At 35.0% G+C, this 21,757-nt stretch overlaps 1 protein-coding gene across 1 annotated transcript in view; it reads left to right on the forward strand.

The window, feature by feature from the left end:
* Positions 1-21,757, forward strand: part of UBAC2 (UBA domain containing 2) — a 251,807-nt gene that overhangs the window by 46,212 nt on the left and 183,838 nt on the right. The window contains exons 2-4 of the mRNA XM_031958618.1: positions 4,666-4,793; positions 10,118-10,237; positions 12,217-12,323. Coding sequence (XP_031814478.1) covers positions 4,666-4,793; positions 10,118-10,237; positions 12,217-12,323 — 355 coding nt within the window. The remainder of the gene's footprint in view (positions 1-4,665; positions 4,794-10,117; positions 10,238-12,216; positions 12,324-21,757) is intronic.

Genomic DNA, 21,757 nt, shown 5'->3' on the forward strand with positions numbered 1-21,757 from the left:
ATTAACAATTGCCAAACCTCTTGTTCCAATTTTTCACCTCTTACCCCCCCACCCCCTCCCCTAGATGGCAGGATGACCAGTAGATGTTAAATATATTAAAATATAAATTAGATACACAATAAGTATACATGACCAAAACGTTATTTTGCTGTACAAAAAGAATCAGACTCTGAAATATTGTACAATTAGCAAAATTTCTTTATCATAAACAATTTCCATAAATGTTCAGGCAGAATTTCTTTGGATCCTTATTCTAAAAGGCACCCCAAAGTGGATCTTTGCCTCTTCAAGGACAGTCCAAATGCAATTGTGTACTCATCTGACTAGACAAGTAATTTCAGTTAGAAAAATGGCAAAACGAGATCATAAGCAGCTCACAGATGAATGAAAACTCCCAAGAAAGAAACTAAGCACTCTAAGCGAAGTTTCTTAAACTTTTTCCACTAAAGACTCCTTTTTGTCTAAGAAGTTTCTACTCAGCCCTGAGGATATAGACGGATAAAATAGGCATACAAATCAAATATTTGCTGATAATAAATTCTTTAAAAATTCATTTTATAACAATTCTTTGATATACATATAATTTCACCATTTATTAAAGATGAAAGCAAATTTGCAAATAATGAGATGGATGTGCTTATTTATTTTTATATAAAGAATCAAATCTTGATGATACTTTTTATTGTTGCCAAAATTTTTGAAGCTTCAGCATTGTTTTGCTATGTGGGGTCTCAACTCACAGTTTAAGAAGCTTTGCTCTAAAAGCCACTAACTTGGTTTTTTCAAGTACTTGGGCAAATTCTGTGAATTTGCACGGCTTAAGGATTTCACAATAAATTAAACAGTTCAAGTCTCATTTCTTTCTTATCTAGCCTAAATCTCTATTTGGGTGGTATCTTGGGGTTCATGAATTATATTTTTTTCTTGAGGACTATGCCTTAACCCAAATCACTCTGGCTGTTATAGATTGTTACTTGCTCTCTCTTCTTCCCTGTCCCTGTCCCTCTCCCTCTCCCTCTTCTTCTCCTTTTCCCTCTCCCTCGCCCTCTCCCTCTTCCTCGCCCTCCCCCTCGCCTTCTCCTCTCTTTTCTGTTTTTCCCTCCCTTCCTCCTTCTCCATCTCTTTCTCCCTCTCTCTCCCTCTCTTTTTCTGTCTGTCAGTGTCTCTGTCTTTGTCTCTATCTTTCCCTCTCTCCCTCCCTCTCTATCTCTATATCTGTCTTTCCCTATCTCTTTGCCTCTGTCTCTCTTTCTCTTTCCCCTTCCCTTCCATCTTCACGTCTTCCTTTCTTCTCTCTGTCTCCCTCCCGTGTGAAAAAGACCGCTCTTTGCCTCATTTCTTTTTTGCCTACCTTTAATCACTAAATTAGCCTCAAACTGAGACCTGTTGAAAACCTAACTTAAAAAACCCAAGGTCTCCCATTGTATCCAAGGCCATCTCCAGTCTGAACCCAGATGGCTCTAGAGAGGAAAGTGAGGCAGGTGACCTTGCACAGCCCTTCTTCAAACTTAGTTCACTTGCATGTCATGGCATTACCTCCCTGATGTCATGGCCACAATCTAAGGTTTTAGGCACTAGTGGTCTAGTAATGCAAATGCTTTATTTCTCATATTAGATTCTACATTTATATGGTATTTATTAAGACAGTGAATTTTAGTATTTATACACCAAATGCAGAAGTTTGAGGTATTCACTTTACTAGAACTGAGGGAATGTACACCAGAAAACTGAATATAGAATTACATTCTATTTTTTTGAAGGGGGGTTAGTTTCTCTAGTATCCCACAAATGGAAATGTCTAAAATTGAAAGTTTTGGGTGGAACTGATAGGGTCTGCCCATGTGCCAGACTCCATTACAAGGGAAAGATTAAGAATCAGACAGAATACAAAACCATTGGAAGAAAATTGAGAAGGGCACTAAAGGTACAAGATTTGACAAAAAGAATTGAAAGGAGAAAGATGAGAAGATGGAAGATTTTTTTTTTTTTTAAAACATATAGAAAAGGAGTTGCTGGTTTTGATTTAGTGATGTAAGAGATGGGATCTTTTGCTACAAGGATTGGAAGTTTGTTCAGTGGTGGTGATTTGAAGTGATAAAAATAGGAAGGAATAGGTACTGCGGAGAATGGTAAGGGAGGGGATACATTTAAACAAAAGGATTATTAAGTAACACTGAAAGCCCAGTTCAAATTAGGGAGTTATGTATTTACAGTGGACTCTATTTCTTCATGAAACAGGAGAGAATCCTGGAATCTGAATTAGAAATAACTTCCGGTCATCATCATCAACCTGTATGCAAACAGGAATATTATGCCCAAATATGTCTAATAAGAGGTTACTTACCCCATTTGAAGACATTGAATTAAAAATCTGATGATGGGGAGTTAACAGTGTTGAACATGAAGTAAAATATTGTAAGTAGGGGGCACCTAGGTGGTGCAGTGGATAGAGCACCAGCCCTGAAGTCAGGAGGACCCGAGTTCAAATCTATTCTCACACATGTGTAACACTTCCTAGCTATGTGACCCTAGGCAACTCGCTTAACCCCCAATTGCTTCAGGGGGGAAAAAATTCTAGGTAGTAGCACATTCATTCAAATGGTCAAGCACAGGGTTCAAGCTGGTGTGGGAGAACAGCAAGAAAAATAGTTATTTTTTCCTGTTCATTACAGCAAAGGAAATTATCTTAAGTTATACACTAAGTATAGCCAAACTATGCAAGTTCCAAATACCAAATTTTAATCCTGTGGATTTTAAAATACCATATTTGAAGCAGTTATTTCTAAGGAAAGACAATCATTTCAATTATGCTCACAAAAGCAATTTTCGTCTTGGAATTCGTTTAAGTAGTGTTAATTTTAGAGCAAATGCATACATGTTTTCATGCCATCAAGAAAGAGAAAAACATTGTAAAGAAAAGGAGAGCTGAATAAAGGGGAATAGATGATAGAAAATGAAATTAGTTCAGAAGTCTAAAAACACTTTTTTAATGCAAAACACTATTTTGCATAAAGTTTGCTTTGGAATCAGAATCTTGAAGAAGAAAAAGCTGAAGCATGGTGAGGTCTCTTGGAAAAACAGTTAAGAGCATGAAAAAAAGTTTTTACTGCTTTTTTTTTCTATAGTGATAAAAGTGGAGGGAAAGGATTGGAAATTTTTAAAATTAAAAAGTTATTCCTACTGGGAAACTGGGTTATTTTATTCTAGATACAATTAGACACAGTTGGCTGTTGTAATTAGATAGTGACATACAAACAAGATTAACAGGTCTCACTGAAAAGAACAAACCAGACATTGCAGAAAGTTGTGAAGAACTCTTTGAATCTTCTGGACTCCCTGAACTGAGGATATTTCTGTAGCTGTAGCTCATATATACATATAAAAGCAGGATCAGTCAAGTAACATGCAAGTAGAGTGATTGAGATTCATGTAAAAATATTAATTTAATAAAGGCAATAGGAACAATATCTTCGTGTTCATTCTAAAGTTTGTGGCTAGAAATCATCACTGTACTTAGTACGATCAACAGCATTTTGTTTTGAATTAAAAGGAAAATAACATTGACTCTGTTACTAGGAGGAGAGTGTAGAAAATTTTAGAAACAAAGTCCAAAATGTTCACACTTTACCCAAGAACGTGTTGAATGTATGTCACTTGGCAGTTCAGCAGCACTAAGAGGGTGCAGACAAAAACAACTCATCTATAAACAGCACAGAAAATGAATATTACATAATGTAATTACATTCTGATTTCATTCAACTAATTTATTATGTCAGTAGTAGTAAGGACCATTCATCATTGGCAAAACTGATTCATATGAAAAAGCCTAAATAACCTCGTCATCAGAATGAATGGTGACCAGCTGATGTTTGGGGTTTAGTTTCTTCTAGTTGAATGTAAGCTGCTTCAGGTTAATTGTTGTTTCATATTTATCTTTATGTCCCTAAGACCTAGCTCAGTCCCTTACACATAGGGGGTGTGTTATGTTGTATTGAACTTGGGTTATGGAAGATAATGCAAGCACACATATCTATATCTATATCATGATTTGCAAACCGTTAGATGTGGTAGAAAGTAAGCCTTTATATTGCTTTGCCCTCTATACCAAGAGTTCTTAACCTGAGGTTTACCCTAAGATTCTGTCCATGAATTTCAGAAAAGTTATAAACTTGTTTGGGGAAAAAAATGCATCTTTATTTTAATTAATCTCTAATTAAAATTTATCACTTCCTTTAATTGTATACAAACATTCTGAGAATGAGTACAAAAACTTCAATAGGCTACAAATTAGATTTGTGATGTAGAGACAGTTTAAGGATTTCTCTTCTATAGCTTTCTATAGGTTTATGTTTTGCAAAAAGATTTTGTTGAAATTGTAGTCCATTTATGTTGAGGACATATAAGAGGTAATGATTAATAAGGCTTCCAAATGCTAGGTGTTGGATACGAATTGCTTCCTAATATTTGTTAGTAATATTCCTCTTCAAGTGTATTGTGGGAGTTTTTAAAATGTGTTTTGGTAGAAAACTAAATTTTATTAGTTTTGGCAGAAATTCTGTGTTCTGTGGAGTTTGGGGTTTGTTTATTTGGTTTTTTTTTGTCTTGATATTGTTTTATCCCCCTAAAAATAATGTTGACCTTATTTTTTTTTTCTTCTTTTAAAAGATAAGGCACCTTTGTCGAAGAGCCTTTTACTAGTACCGAGCGCCCTTTCGATTTTACTGGCACTGCTTTTTCAACATTATCAGAATTTCTTTGTATATAACCTACAAGCTGTAAAGAATGACTTGCAGGTAAGTTATTGATAATTTATTTAAGACCTCCTGGAAAAGGGAATTGGGAAAGGTGGAAGAGGGGATGATTATTTTTCAGGATTTGTTTCCTCTCCTCACTACTACTGGTACATTCACATGCAGTATACAACAGGACAAACCGTAACAACAAGAAAAGTAATGTATATGTCAAAGCTGTCATTTTTTTTTATAATAATAGATTTTTATTTTTCACAATACATGCAAAAATAGTTTTTAAACATTCATCCTTGCAAAAATCTTTTATTCCAAAATTTCCCCCCTTTCCTGGATAGCAAGTATTCCAATATAAGTTAAATATGCAATTCTTCTAAACATATTTCCACATTTATCATGCTGCACATGAAAAATCAGATCAAAAGGGGAAAAAATGATAAAGAAAAGAACAAGCAAGCAAACAACAAAAACAAAAGAAGTGAAAATACTATGTTATGATCCATATTCAGTCCCCATAGTCTTCTCTCTGGATGCAGATGGCTCTCTCACAAGTCTATAGGAATTGTCCTGAATTGTTTCTTTATTGAAAAGAGCCAAATACTTTACAGTTGAACATCATGTTAATCTTGTTGCTATATACAATGTTCTCTTTGTTCTACTAATCTTCTCTTAGTATCAGTTCATGTAAGTCTTCAGAAATCAGCCTGTAGAACAGTATTCTATTACATTAACATACATAAGTTATTCAGCCATTGTCCTCAATTTTTTTTTTATCTCTTTGGGATACAGACCAATTAATGGCACTACTGAATCAAAGAGTATGCACATTTTCATTAGCCCTTTGGGCATAATTCCAAATTGTTTTCCAGAATAATTGGGTCATTTCACCAATTTGTATCAGTGTCCCAGTTTTCTGACATCTCCATTTATCATTATCTTTTCCTGTCATCTTAGCCAATCTGAGAGATGTGAAGTAGTAATTTGCATTTTTCTAATCAAGGATGATTTAGAGATTTTTTCATATGAGTAGAAATGGCTTTAATTTCTTTGTCTGAAAATTGTCTGTTCATATCCTTTGACCATTTATCAATTGGGGAATGGCTTGTTTTCTTATAAATTTGAGTATGTTTTAGAAATGAGAAAGCTGTCTTTTAATATCTATCCTTTTAATAGTTTTCCAAATCAACCTGACAAATTTTTACCAAGGTCATTTTTTACATTTTACTTATTCCCATATATGAAGACAATATCATTTAATTTTATAAGCCTCATGGTACAAGAGAGAGGACCAAGAATCTGAGTGCTGGATCTGGATTCTGGCTTTGAAGTTTATTACCAGGAAAAGTCACTTAAATTCTGAGGACCTCAGGTTCCTTATCTTAAAATGAGAAGATTGGATTAAATGACTTGTAATGGTCCTTTAAGAAGACACAGCCTCTACTCTGCCTCTGATGAGCTCTGTGGCCTTTAGCAAATTGTTTACCAATTCAAGACCTTAGACTGTTCATCTGTGAAATGAAAGGACTGATAAACTGGGGAACATCCCATGAGGAGGGGTAGCATGGAGAAGAATCTCAAGATTGTGTCATATGAGAACAGGTTGAAGGAACCCTGGCATTAGTTCTGTAATATTGGGATTAAGTGACTTGCTCAGGGTCACATAGCTAGTAAGTGTTTGAGGTTGGATTTGAACTTGGGAGGATGAGTTTTTCCTGAAGCCAGGCCTAGTACTCTATCCACTGTGCCACCTTGCTGCCCTGATTTTAGAACCATTGCTTATGGTTGGATGAGCACTTGTGGGGTTTTTTCCCCCCAATAATGTTTAAACCAGATGGACTCTTGAGATTCTGTGATTCTGAGTAATGTGTAGAAATTTGAAAGAATAAAATTAAGCCTGTCCAAAAGTAGATTGGATTTTTTTCTAACTTTTTGAGTCTGTGAATTTAAATGAAATAAAAAATGATATTAACTTGATGATTTACAATTTGAAGGGAAGGGAACAAGCATTTCTCAAGGACCTATTTTATTCTGGTGCTAAAGTGCTTTACAGATATTTTGCCAGTATCAGAATTGGAAAGAATATGGAACTTTGGAAGATGTGTTTCCTCTCTTAGATAAGAAAATGTTAACTGCTGATGGTGTGCACAGGTGGTTACAGGTGATGGTGAGGGTAGAGAATGCGGTGTGGTTTTCAGCCATTTCTTTACCAAGTCCATACCAGTTTTGTTTACACTGTATTCACCTAGGTGCTTTTGTGAGAAATATACTGACCTCCTCCCACATTTAAGCCATTTGAAAGTTTTTCTGTTGCTTTTTAGCTGTGCCCCCAAAAGAAAGAGAAGTTTCTTGAGGAGCTTCCATTTTGGTGGCAAATACTTTGTTAACTGCATTTTTAATGTTGCATTTTCATTTTGAAAATAAACAAAGCTTTATAACTTAGAGTTGTAGAAAATAAGATAGTAATTACTTCGGGATTATTATTATAGTCAGGAAAAACCTGTTCTTTGAGGAAGCCGTTTTTATTTCTGAACCCATTGATGCTCCAGCTGTACATGCGCACTCTCTTTCTCTCTCTCTCTCTCTCCCCTCATTCCCCCTCCCTCCCTCTCTCTCTCTCCCCTCATTCCCCCTTCCTCTCTCTCTCTCTGGGTTGATGCTATTTCCCCCTGCACTTCCCCTTTTCTAGAGTCTCCTATATCTATCCAAGTCATCTGTGTCAAGAAACTTCCAAGTTTCTTGGCTGATTGGCCACTCCTTGATTCTTGACAGGTATGGTAGGCAAACCAATCACATCCATCTGATTCCACGTCTTCCTTTGAACTGCCCTGACCTCTGAGCTATCCTAACTCAGGCTTGCATTTGTGAAGATGGTATATGTAAAAATAAAATCAGGGTACGATTCATATAAGTATAATAAGTAGATTTGAGAATCGTAAGCTTTGAGATGAGATCACCAAGTGAAGTAGCATATAGGGAGATATTTCCAAACTCTTCTCTTGAAGATGGCTCAGGAAAGGAATCTGACAGATACCTATGAGGATCCAGTACACATTTATTTAATGTGTTATACTAGGATGGGGTATAACTATGAAGTTCTGAGCAAAGTGGTTTTTAAGCTACCATGTGAGGAAGGCAAACACACTAGAACTTAGCATCTTGTTTTATGTATGTTTTACACAGTATGTAGATTATTATGTATGTTAGCAGTTGTAAAAGTAGAAAAAGTTGTCTCGGGGGAAGTACATTCTTCTTTATTGGATGTAACTGAGTAAAAACCATATAACCACTTGGCAAAATTGCTATTTGGAAGATATGTTCAGGCATAGTTTAGATGAGCTTACTTTTGAGGGCTGGGTTATCTTGTTTTGATTTTAAGAATTGAGTTTCTTTTTTTAAGGATTTGTTTTTACTATATCATGCTGCCTTTCTTATCTCTTCCACTTCACTCTTCTAGATACCTTTTTAACTTATTATTGTTGATATATCAATAATAGGGTAATGATATGTGACTTATGTATGGCAGAAGAACTCTATAGACAGCATACCATGATTAGCAAGACATTTAGCCAAGTTTATCATAAGAATCTTGGGGACAATTTATGAATAATCCAGCCTTATCATTCCCTCAACATTGCTTTCTCCAAATTTACCAATGATCTGTTTTGAAATCCATTAACTTTTTCTCCATCTTCATCCTCAACCTCTCTGCAGCTTTTGACATTATTGTTTACCTTTTCCTATTGTTTTCTTTTCTCTAGTTTTTGAGGACTCCTCCTACTTATCTGATTCTTCCTTCTCATTCTCCTTGCTGGATCCTCCTTCTTAGTTTCTATCCTGGGCCTTCTTCCAAAGAAGAGGGAGAAGACTCCCTATGTATTATTTCACTTGGTGATCTCCTTTCAAAGGTTATGATTCTCAAATCTCCTTTATCATATCCCCCACTCTCCACTGGCCTCTAATCCCACATCTCTAACTGGCTTTTAGATATCTAAAATTGTTTGTCAGGTAGACGTCTTAAACTCAGCATATCCAAACAAAGCTCATCCTTTTCCCCCTCTAAGCCATTTCCCCTTATTATTAAAAAGGCACACCCATCCTCTCAGGCTCATATACCTAGGAGCCATCCCAAACTCCTTGCCATCTCTCCCCTTTCATATCCAGTCTTTTGGCAAGGCCTATCACTTTCACTTTTGCAATAACACTTCAACTTATCCTCTTCTTTTCTTTGACACTGACCACTCTGGTGTAGCTCCTCATTATCTCACACCTGGACTTTTGCATTAGCCTGCTGAGGAGTCTGCCTGTCTGCATCAAGTCTTCTTACTCAAATCCATCTTCTCTTCAGCCACTGAAATGATTTTCCTAAAGGACAGGTATGACCATATGTCACTTTCCTACTGAGTCAGTTTCAATGGGACTCTCTCATCTCCAGCTTCAATCTAAAACCCCTCTTCATAACCTAACACCTTCCATTTTTCCATCTTCTTACATCTTTATCCCTCTACCACATACTAGTGATCTAGTGACAGTGGTCTCCTTGCTATCCCACAAACAAGATACTCTATCTATCAGCTCTGAGCTTTTTCTCTGGCTGTCCTCCATGCCTAAAATATACTTTTCCTTCATCTCTACTTCCAGGCTTTAAGTCCCAACTAAACTCTTCTTCTATAGAAAGCTTTTCTCAAGCTCTCTTATTTATACTGCCTTCCCTCTGTTAATTATTTCCTGTTTATTTTGTATATAGTTTTTTTGTACATAATTATTTGCTTGTTACCTTCTCCATTAGATTGTAACTCATTGGCAAGTTAGTTAATCTCACTGAACTTTAGCTTCTTAATTTGTAAAATGGGTTTGGCTTAATGACCTAGGCTTTCTTCTTGTTGTAAGTCGATGATCCTGTGACTTGGGGTTGTCATAGATTATAAACTCGGTACGAGTTAGCTTTGTAGTGTAGAAAAGAATTCTGAGGAGAAACAGAATGAGAGAAAATATGCTCTGAATAGTTAAAAGAACTCTACACATCAAATATGAGTGATATTGTTAACTTAGAACTATGGATGATGAATAAGGCATGTCTTGCCTTGTTAATTTAATCAGTTGTGTAAGAATGCATATATTTCAGGCATTCAAATATATAATTTCATAACCACTTTTGTTCCTCATCATATGTTTTATGAGAAAAAGTTTTATGCTATGTTCTAGCCAGTTTTTTAAAACAGAAAAATCTCAACCTTTAAGAATTTTTTTCCTTTTAAAATAGATTACAAAAAGTACAAATGAAACAAATAATTTAAATTCAGTGTAATAAATTTTCTATGAAAAGAGCTTGAAATATCCTGACTTTTTTCCATGCATTTTTTACTTTTTAGATATGGCGATTGATATGTGGAAGAATAATTTGCCTTGATTTGAAAGATACATTTTGTAGTAGTCTACTCATATATAACTTTAGAATATTTGAAAGAAGATATGGCAGCAGAAAATTTGCAGTAAGTCTGTTTTGAACATTCACTTCACCAACCATTTATCAGGTACCTTCTTTGAATAAGGCTCTGTGCTGGGTGTATGTGACTCTGTATAGAGAATCTTGAGTCTGGTTAGATCTTGACTTTGATACTACCTGTGTGAGCTCAGGCAAACCCCAACTACTCTGGGCTTCTATTTTCTCATATCTATACTAAAGAGCTTGCTTGCTCAGTGGTCCCTTCCATTAGATTATAATTAGAATTATAATCTACCTTCTTAGATTTATGGGAGTGAGGGGAAAGGTAATGATATTTTTTGATTTTTCTGATAAAGATGGATAGATTCAATCTTCTTTTATGAGAGATCATCAGAGCCATAACAAAGACTTCTAACATCTGCAACAAAGTCAGTTGATAGATTCACAGCTTTAGAGTCAGAAGAGGCCATAAAAGATCTCGTCCACTCATTTTAGAAATGCAAAGATTGAGGTCCAGGGAAATGATGTGACTTTCCTAGGGTCACATAGATAGTACGTAGCATTGAATAGATTAAAATCTAGGTCAATCAACTCTAGTTCCATGCTATTTCCACTGTATCATATTTGTGATTGTAGAGTGGTCAGATGGAGGTGTTTCAGAAGAGAGTCCAGATATCGGTACAAAAGTGCAGTACTTCCCAGCATCTGTACTGTGCTTTCACAGAATTTGGAAGGGAAGGTGGACAATAGAATCTTGTGGGTGATAGGTTGTTAAAAAACCCACCGAGTTGGTAATTGGTCTCTATGAGGAGAAAAAGAATGTTCCCAGATCATTTTGGGATAAAGCTCTAACGATCAGGTTTTCATTTTTAAAAAATCATTGTTTTGCATGTTCATTTAAAAATTTTTATATGTATTATTTGGAAGTGGAACATTATCAAGGTTAATTAAAATATTTCAAAAGTTCTTAGATCATTTTGGGGTAAAGCTCTAACGATCAGGTTTTCATTTTAAAAAATCATTGTTTTGCATGTTCATTTAAAAATTTTTATATGTATTATTTGGAAATGGAACATTATCAAGGTTAATTAAAATATTTCAAAAGTTCTTGGCTCAGAAAAAAAAATATATGTAATAAATTAGAAAATCTTAGAGTTAGAAATTTAATAAAGTTATAATTCATTCATGTCAGAAATCTGATGTTACATATGTATAATTTTTTTGTATTCTTTAACTTTGATCTGTTAAAGTTAACCAATGAACAAGCATTTATTAAGCACCTCTTATATGCCAAGTACTCTGCTAGGTGCTGAGGATATAAACGGAAAGAGTAAAATAATCCCTATTTACAAGGAATTTAAATTCCAATAATAATGAAGACAGCAAGTATACAGAAAAGTATATGCTCAAGAAATACAATGAAAATAAATATAAATAGTTAATTATAAGGGAGTTTAGGAGGGGGCACGAGTTGTTGTGGGGGTGGGGGAATCAGGAAAGCATGTGTTAGTGGTGCTTAAGTGGCATCCCGAAGGAAGAGTTTTATATGAGGTGGCAATGAGGAGGGGAGGATATTTAGTAATCTATGTGTGAAGAGCAGATGATGAAAGGCCACTTGGTCTTCATTACAGACTGATACCTCATTCTGACATGCCAGTGACCTTGGGTTCTTGAAGTTATGTCTGGTGATAGAAGTTTTAGAAAACCTTACTGAGTAGAGCTGAAAAAATTTAGAGTGCCAGAGGTCATTGAATTATCCTCCAAAGAGCAGCCTCTTTAGCTAATTTCAGAGAAACTCATCAACCAGAAGATTGGCCACCTGATGATAATTTTTTTCTGCCCTCAGTAACTTATGAAACCATATGGAAGGGTTGCTCTCTGCTGTTGTAGAAGTGTGTCAAAGATGTTCAAATATTAATATGAAAATAACAAAAAGTCAGGTTTCTTAATGTAGTATGCTAAAGTGATTTTAAGTTAATGACTTTAGTATTTTTGTTTGTGAAACTTTTTCTTCTTTCTTTACAGTCTTTTTTATTGGGTTCCTGGATTTTGTCAGCTTTGTTTGACTTGATCCTTGTGGAAGCTATTCAGTATTCATTTGGTATCACAGCCAGTAACTTGCCTTCTGGTTTGTAAGTAACTCCCAATAGATTTGCTTAATTTAGAATTAGATTATTCTAAAGAATCAGTTGTCAAATTCCAGTTAAAAAAGAGAAAGACATTTACATTTTTTTCCAATGTAGATTCACTTAATACTTTAAAAAACCTCAACAATCCACAACTCATTTTAAAATGCTGTGTCCAAAGGATTAATGTCAAGTTTAAAAATAAAAAATATTTTACTTTTTTCCCATGTAGATTCATTTGCTAATATAAAAAGAAAATCTGTCATGTTTAAGTACAAAGCCCTTAAAGCGTGTGAAGAGTTTTGGGACACAATTTTCCCATTTTAAGTATGTTCTGGAAGCATAGTTAATTTGAGTTACTTTCTCTTAGAACTTTTAACTTCCATAGTTAAGATGTTAGTTATTAATTCTCATTATGTCCTTATAGATAAGATTCTTTTTTTATATTAACATAGTACCATAATATGCCTGTATTAAAACTTGTTTTCTTACAGAATTGTTAAAGCTTAAACACATAAACTTCAAATATATAATAAGTTTTCCAAAATGTAATTTCTGAGGCATGATATTTTTTGAAGTTTTCATAGTTAAACCTTTCAGAACAAGGTATGAGTTTCTATAAGACGATTTTACTGTATTACTTTGTGAACAACAGTAAGACAAAGATTGGGGCATGTGCTCTCAGGCACATAGGGAGAGTAAATGTGGTTGGCAGAGTCAAAGAAGAGGAGCATGAGGGTATAGAGCAAGTCAGCTGATTCTATTGTGATGGTAATTCTTTCTCTCAAAATAACTCCTGTTTTAAACTCTGATCCAGCACCTTGAATGAGGTTAGCCTAAAACAGAAGTGATGTTTCTTCCTGTAGTTCACTACCACTGTAGGCTCATAGCTGAGGCAGGAGTCAGTAAATTGAATGTCCCTCCCTCCCTCCTTAAGCTTTTATTTTTCATGATCATCCTGTCTACAGTAATACTCAAAAATGATGAATAGTTTATAGATGCCTCAAAATATGTGTTCAAATTAGTACTGGTGAATTTTCTGAAGCCTTGATTTTATATTTATGTTTTTTCATTAGTTGCCATTGATTAAATACTTCTGACCTTTTCTCTCAGCTCACCTGCTTTGCTGATGATACATCTTTTTTTCTATCTTTTCTCCTCATATTCTCCAGTATCTCTAAGTTTGAGATGCAGGTAGACATTTTCATCCTAGCTTTTCTGAGCTTAACTCATTTATTTTCTCTCCAGTACCAGTTTATGTAGCTGCCCCTTTCATTTGAAAGTGCCAGTCGTCAGCTTTGCATTGACACTGTAACCTAGCATAGCACCTGGCATGTTGTAGTCCTTAAATGTTTGTTAAATTGAAGTATGAACCTGTTGCTCAAAGGGCAGCTTAGTTTTACGAGTCCAGAATTCACATCCACAAGCCTGTATCAAGCCTGCAGTGAGGTCTAATAGTTTGATAGAAAAAACTTAAGTGAAATAGCCATATCTTTGTGTAGTTTAACATCATCCGCCATATTGATAGCTAAACTTTTGCAATGTGCATACTTCTCCAAATTAAGTTAATATCTAAAAATATTTGTTGTTGGTATTTTATAGAATAACTGCGTTTAGGAACAATATATTTTTTAAAAAGCATATTCATATTATTCTGAGTTCTATGTGATTGCTTATGACCAGTGGCAAGCATTTTATTTTCATTTTATTTTTTTTACTGTTACTTAATGATATTTTATTTTTTCCAATTACATGTAAAGATAGTTTTTAACATTCAATTTTGTAAAATTTTGAGTTCCAATTTTTTTTCTCCCTTTCTTGCCCTATACCCTCCCTCTAGATGGCAAACAATCTATAGGTTATACATACACAATCATTTTAAACATATTTCCATAATAGTAACATTGTGAAAGAAAAATCAGAACAGAAGGGAAAACCTACAAGAAAGAAAAAATGAAAAGGTGAAAATAGTATGCTTTGATCTACATTCATTATTTCTTTCTCCATATTTTTTCCTTCGGATGTGAGTGGTATTTTCCACCCCAAGTTTGTTGGAATTGTCTTGGTTCATTGAATTGCTGAGGAGAGCTAAGTCTATCATAATTGAAAAATGTTGCTGTTACTGTGTACAGTGTTCACCTGGTTCTGCTCATTTCATTCAGCATCAGTTCATTTGTGTCTTTCTAGGTTTTTCTGAAATCAGCTTCCTCCTCATTTCTTATATTCCATTCCATTCCTATACTATAACTTATTCAGCCATTCCCCAACTAATTGGCATCCCCTCAATTTCCAATTCCTTGCCTCTACAAAAAAGTGTGTGGCAGGCATTTTTAAATGTCTCAGTATTGTTTTGACTTTGTTGATTTCTTAAAGAAATATTTAGTATTTATATATATTTTAATGAAATCATATATTTGAAAGTATAATAGTATATTTTATATGCACAGCCCTTGTAAATATTACAGTTTATTACATCCTCTACTTACCAATATAAGTTTTGAAAGTGTAAAGAAATAGCAGCTTATTATCTTGCCCAAGGATTGGGGGAAACTGGAAAAAGTTCTGTGTTAAATTCATTATGTTATGTAAACTGCTGTTTGACGTGAAAACTCTTCAGAACCAACTTTTTTTCCCCTCTATCTTTCCAGTCTCCTTTAATATTACTTGCCTTTATTCTTTCTACAATTTAGTAAATCTCCCCTTTTTATTGTTCTTCATCCTATTTCCCACTGACTATCCTTGCATGCTTGAAATGAGCTCCCTCTCCATCTTGGTCTCATAGAATCCCTGCTCTTCTTGAAAATTCAGTTCAGTCACCATCCAAGGTTACTTTGTGTGTATCCATTATATATAAATATGTTCATATAATACAATGTTTGTATGCATTATATTTTATATATATGTTAGTTTAATGTGGGTATACAGATAATACATTTTATATATTATCTGTATATATTACATCTATGTGTTTGTATATACAAGATATGCAAATTATATATATCACATATATATTTGTATATACAAGATACATATATACATACACATAGACATCTGAATACATAATATATACACACATTACATATTACATGGTATTTCACCCCAGGAATGTAAATGTAAGTTCCTTGAAAGTTGTTTCATTTTCCTTTTTTTTTGGGGGGGGGGCGGGGGGGATGGATATCCCCAGTGTCAAGCATAGTGCTGGACACATAATAAGTTGATTTATTGATTGCTAGATACATCTCCATGTTGAGACCTAGGCTCTCTCCTTAGCTATAATTCTGAATCACCAAATGCTTTTGGAGCATTTTTAAGTGGATGTTATGAAGACATTTAAAACCTAGCATGTCTGAGCATAACTCAATTCCCTGCCTCACTCCTGTCCCCCATCTACCCTTGTTATCAATTTTCCTATTTTTCTTGAGGAAATCCCAAGACTTTGAATCACTCAGGTTTGCAACCTTGTTGTTATTCTTGTCTTCTCATTCTCCTTCATACTATTCATCTGATCAGTCACTATATCTTGTTAAATTTCTGTTTTAGAGTCTTTCTATTTTAGATTCCAGATTCCACACTGCCCAAAAAGAATACCCACTATATGGAAACCTTTTTTCTTTATATCACAGACCTTTTACTTCAGTATTGCAGCCTTCCTACTGTCCAGATTCCAACAAGATACTGGATATACAGCTGGGTATTCTTCCCTTTCTAATCCATTTGCTACCAGACTCCTCTTATATATATCTTTTCCTTTCTCCCCAGTTGGAATGTGAGTTCCTTGAGATGTCTTTATTTTATATCCCCAATATTTATAATAATTCTTGGCACAAAAGGAGCATTTAATTAGTACTTTTACTTTCATTCATTCTTTCTTTCTACCTCCAAAGCCTCTCTTGCTTAGTTGTCTCTGCTCATGTGGCCATCATCTTAATATAGATCCTCATCATCTCTCATTTGTATGCAAATCAAGTTAATAAGCTTTCGCTAAGCACTTAACATGTGCTAAGAGAAAAAGCAAAGCCATGCCTGTTCTCAAAGAGCTCACAATCCAGTAGAAGACACTACATGCAAACAATTGTCTATTCTCAAACAAGTTATAAACACAACAAATTGGAGATGAATGAAGTATTGCAACAGCAATTAATTTTCCAGCTTCTTTGCTACATACCCAGTGATCTCTGTCTCAAAGTGATTTACCTAAAATAGTAATCTAATCATGTCACTCCCCTGCTCTATCAAGGATTTATTAAAAGCTTACTTTGGGGGAAAGCTAGGTGGTGCAGTGGACAGAGTACCAGTTCTGAGTCAGAAGGATCTGAGTTTGAATATGGCCTCAGATACTTCGTGGATGTGTGACCCTGGGCAAGTCCCTTAACCTCAGTTGCCTCAGGGGGAAAGAAAAACTTAACTTTGGACCATGCATTTTGCTAAATCTTGGAATTATGAAGACAACAGTAGAACATGTATCATCAAAGGGGGGGGACCTGTATACACACCTGTATATACCAAACACCATGCACACATGCAAAACATTAAAAAGCAGACACAAGTTAGTCTTGTAAGGGAGAACATAGCTGAAGCGATCAGGAAGAGTCTTATACAAAAGTTGGTGCTTACCCAAAGCCCTTAAGGAAAGCAGAGCTTCCAGGAGGCAGAAGTAGAGAGAGATGAGGGGCAGTTGGTATGTACAAAGGGATAGGACATTATGATGTCAGGAAGATAAGCAGACTGATATAGTGTAATTATAGAGTTTGTAGAAAAGTATAATGTGTAAGACATTTGGAGAAGTTGGAATGGGGCAGGTTATGAATTTAAATGCCAAATAGAATACCAAATGATACTATGGTTAATAAAGATCCACTAGAGTTAATATGAGTATGGGAAAGATGTGACATGATTAGATTTTTGTTTTAGGAAAATTACGTATGGGTGGATTGGGGGGAAAAGAAGAAATAATACAAAAAACAAAAACAAAAAAAGATGAATTGGACCAGGGAGAGACATAAGGCAAGTGCAATAGGAGGCTGTTGTAATGATCTGACAACCATTTTTCAGTTGTATTATTTTAATTGCCTTTACTCACTTTGTGGCCCAGCCAAATTGGCCTTGTTACTGTTCCTAATAATGAGGTCAAATGTGAGGTTAGTGGTAGTGAAGAGATGAAAGAATTGGGGTGGGAAATCCCCCCTCTGGTCTGCCTAGGTCCTGTGCAAAAGAATTCACAAACCCAAAAAGGGATTTTTTGGCACTGAAAAGCCACCTTTTTCTAGGAAGACAGATTTCTTAGTGGCAAGGTCCTGTTAGGAAGATAGCAAAGGTAAACACTGAGAAGAAGATATCTTAACAGTGGGCAAGGTCCTGTTTTAGGACATCTGCAAAGATATCTGGACATGTATCACTAGATATATTGGGGTTTGCTTTGGGGGGGCCAACTCCTGAGAGACTAATTTTCAATTCAATTTAAAATAGAATGAGATAACCTAACTGGGAGTTTGAGCCACTGAGAGTTGTTTGTGGCAGTTCAATGGAGGGGGATTGACTAAGATTTCCAATTGAATGAAACCACTTAACTGGGAGTTTGCAGGTTTTTCCCAGGGTCTGGGAGCTCCCTGAAGGGGATACACATCCAGTCCCCCCAAAAGATCTCAGTTTATGTCATTCCCCACTTGGGTCTCTTCCAGAGGAGAGTTTGGACAGTTTCAGGGTTCAACCCCATCACTAACACATGACCCCTCAGCCTTGGTTGCTGACTTTTATTTCATTCCTTCATGCTTAAAATGTACTTCTTTCTCACATTGTTCTCTTAGAATCCCTAGTTTCATTTGAAACCCAGTTAGACACTACCATCTACACAGTCTTTCTTGATTCCCCCAGTTCCCATTCCCTCCTTATCCCATAATTACCTTAGATTAAGTGACTTCTCCAAGCTTGCACAGCTAATATGGAATAGGTAGAGGCTTCTGCTGGCATTTTCTCTATTATTAGAATATAAACCATAAAAAAATTCCAGTCATTTTCAGCTTGGTTCCTGTTGAATAACTGTTCGCCTACCTAGAAAAATCTTTTGAATGAAAACATTTCATTGCTTTTTCAGAGAAAATTTGATCCAGACAAACAGGGTAAAGGGCAGTTCTATAAAAGTTGGTGTTTTGCATTAATCCTAGAAATGATGACATTTGTGCCTACCAGGGAATCAGGGAGAAATTGAGCAGCATAGAAAATTTGGGCAATTTTATAGGTCTTCCTAACTATTTTCTTTAAAGTATAAGTTCAATAAAATAAACTTTTTATATTTACAAACTTTGTGATATTTTCCATAGTCACAGGGATAAGGGCTGAAACTGTGATTTCATTGTGATTATGGATTGCTGAATGGGGAAACTCTCTTTACCTGATTAGGATCATCATTACCTTCTTTGTCACTTACATATAATCATAGAGAGTGCTTTGCACGGGATTACATAGCCAATATATGTCAAGGGCATAAAATGAACTCAAGTCCTGTTGATTGTGAATCAAGCTCTCTGTGCCAGCCTGGTTTTACTCATATAATAATAAAATCATTATAATTTTGAATTATGTGAGAATAAATTTCATTAGTTCTAGTTTAAGAACCAAAATTCACCTTTCAATTTGTCGAGAGTGTTTGTTCTAAGCTATACTGTTGAGAAATAAAACTTTCACAAACATGAAAAGATTTGCTTGTTTTAATTTGAATTTTGTTTCTCTAGAATATTCACGTATTTATAGGTATTCCAAACTGTTCCAAATAAAATTTTGGCAATTTAATGTTATTTCAGGAGGATTACTGTAAAAACTTGTTATTAAATCATAGCTCTAGAGCTAGAAGATACTGTAGTACAGTGCAGTTTAGCTTTTCCATCTTACAGATAATAAAAATGATGCCCGAACAGATTAAATAACTTTCTCAAGTTGATCTAGATAGTAGTGGAGTCAGGATTTGAACTCAGGTACTATGATGACAAGTTTACTGTTCTAAATTGTAATATATATATAATGTGCTTGAGCGCATAACCTCTATAAATAACCTCTATAAATCACCTCTATAAATAAATGGCTCTTGGATGGGGGTGGTATTTTACTAAAAATACTAGCAATTAAACCTATCCTATTGTAATGCCAGAGAAACTGAGGCAGGAGAGAGATTAGAGAGTTTTCAATATTTTATTAATTGGAGAGTATAATTGACTGGACAGGACTCTCGTCTCAAATTATCCAGTCAGATAAAGATATACTGGGACCAAGGAATCCATGTTAGTCCCAGGGCTGGGGAGCAAAGAATCCAGCCTGCTGCATCTAGTAACCAGGCTCTTCCAGCAATGAACAAGAGAAAGCCAATCACTTAAATATTCTCTAAAGACAAAGACCCAAAAAGGCGGGAAGGCTTCTGTCAGGTTGAGGGGAGACCATAATTCCTAAAAGCCCAGAGACAGGATGTCCGAATACCCAGAAATAAAGATGTCAGTGAGGTATCTTGGAATATTTTAGAGGGATATTGTAAATTCTTGAGGACAGGAGGTCTGCTCTTCTTGTTTATCTTGCTAGCAATTTATAACCTTAGAATAAACGGTTCCCAATCTTAATGGACCAGAGTGGGTTTTTACGACTAAGGGGATTTGACAGAACAGTTAAGGAAACTGAGACAAAGGAAACTAGTTCAGGGAAACCAAGTCAGAACAGTTAAAGAGAACTGAGGCATAACACTGTGATGGCAGGTTCCTAGATATAGATAAAAGTTAATAACTAAGTTAGTTGTGCTTGCTGATATGCCTTTAATGAAAATATGTAAGAAAGGAAAATTATTTTATATTTTAACAGCTCAAGTATTTTCTAAGATATTATTAATAAATTTATACCCAGTTAAATATTCAAATTTAAAACTTTGGTTTCAGTATATTTCAAAATTTTTATTTTAATAAGGAAATTTTTTTTTGCATTTCAAAATAACTTTGATTCTTTTTTTAGACATGTTGGTCTGATAATAGAATGATTTAAGCATTTTTTTAGAAAAACAATTTTTTAAGTTCTTGAAGAGTTTATATTGATGGACCAAACATTTTTAATGTCTCTTATTTGTTTATATTGAATGCAAACTGATGTATTATCAAATTAGAGCAAACAGTATAGTTTGTTTTTGTTTCTTTGAAGTTGGTTGTCTTCTAGGGAAAGAATGTGTTTTAGACAAGAAAATTGATTTAGTGGAGAAACTGTATAATCACTCCATAGCATTTAAAAATGAATTAAGCTTTTTTTTTTCTTTTTCTTCTTTTTTTTTGATTTGGTGTCTTATAAGTCAGCTTCAACTGTTGAAATTCAATTCTGTAATATCTATCAATCCTTTTCTAAGCCAAGGGATTGTGTTACATGTTGAGGTACAAAAAAATTTTTCCCTCCAGAAGTTTACATTGTATTGAACTTAGCAAAAGGAATTCCCTCCTATGATAGTAGCATTTTCTGATGATAGAAAATGCAATTATGGCATTATGAATATGGATCAGAACAGTGGAAGCCCTGTTGCCCTCATTTTTCCTATAAGATTCTGTAAAAATAGATTCAAATAATCATGGCTTTATAATTCTGCTCTTCTTTGAAATGTATTCTCCATCATAAGTAACTTTATAGAAATAGGGACATTAAATAATAATGGCTTCCTAAAATGCCATAATCATTTATAATGTATGAAGTTGCTTTTCTCACAACAACCCTGTGAAATATACATATGAATGATTATCTTATATTAGTGATAGGGGGGAAGTTAGATGGTGCAGTAAATAGACTACCAGATCTGGGGTCAGAAAGATTCCTTTTCCTGAGACTCTAACTTTATGACCTTGAGCAAATTACTGAATTCTGTTTGCCTCAGTTTCCTCATCTGTAAAATGAGCTAGAGAAGGAAGTGACAAACCACTCTGGTTTCTTTGTCAAGAAAACCCCAATTGGGGTCACGAGGAATTAGATACAACTGGAAAACAATATTTCTGATGAGGAAAGAGGCTCAAAGGAAATAAAGGATATTGGCTCAAAGTTACACAGTTGGCAAGTGGAATATTGAGGACCTAGAAAAGTAGGATCATAGCTCTAGAACTGGAAGATTAAATAGATTAAATCCTATTTTCATAGATGGAAAATTGGGCCACAGAGAAAACAAATTCCTTAACTCGAGTCTCCTGCTTCTTTACACTAGAGGTTATATCAGAATTCTTTCCAATGGATATTTGTAATGTAAATTGTTGAATTCAGGGATCCTCAAACTACAGCCAGCCGGCCAGATGCAGCAGCTGAGGACCTTTATCCCCCTCACTCACAGCTATGAAGTTTCTTTATTTAAAGGCCCACAAAACAAAGTTTTTGTTTTTACTATAGTCCGGCCCTCCAACAGTCTGAAGGACAGTGAACTGGCCCCCTATTTAAAAAGTTTGAGG

This window comes from Sarcophilus harrisii, chromosome 3 (assembly GCF_902635505.1).
Source record: "Sarcophilus harrisii chromosome 3, mSarHar1.11, whole genome shotgun sequence".
NCBI lineage: Eukaryota > Metazoa > Chordata > Mammalia > Dasyuromorphia > Dasyuridae > Sarcophilus > Sarcophilus harrisii.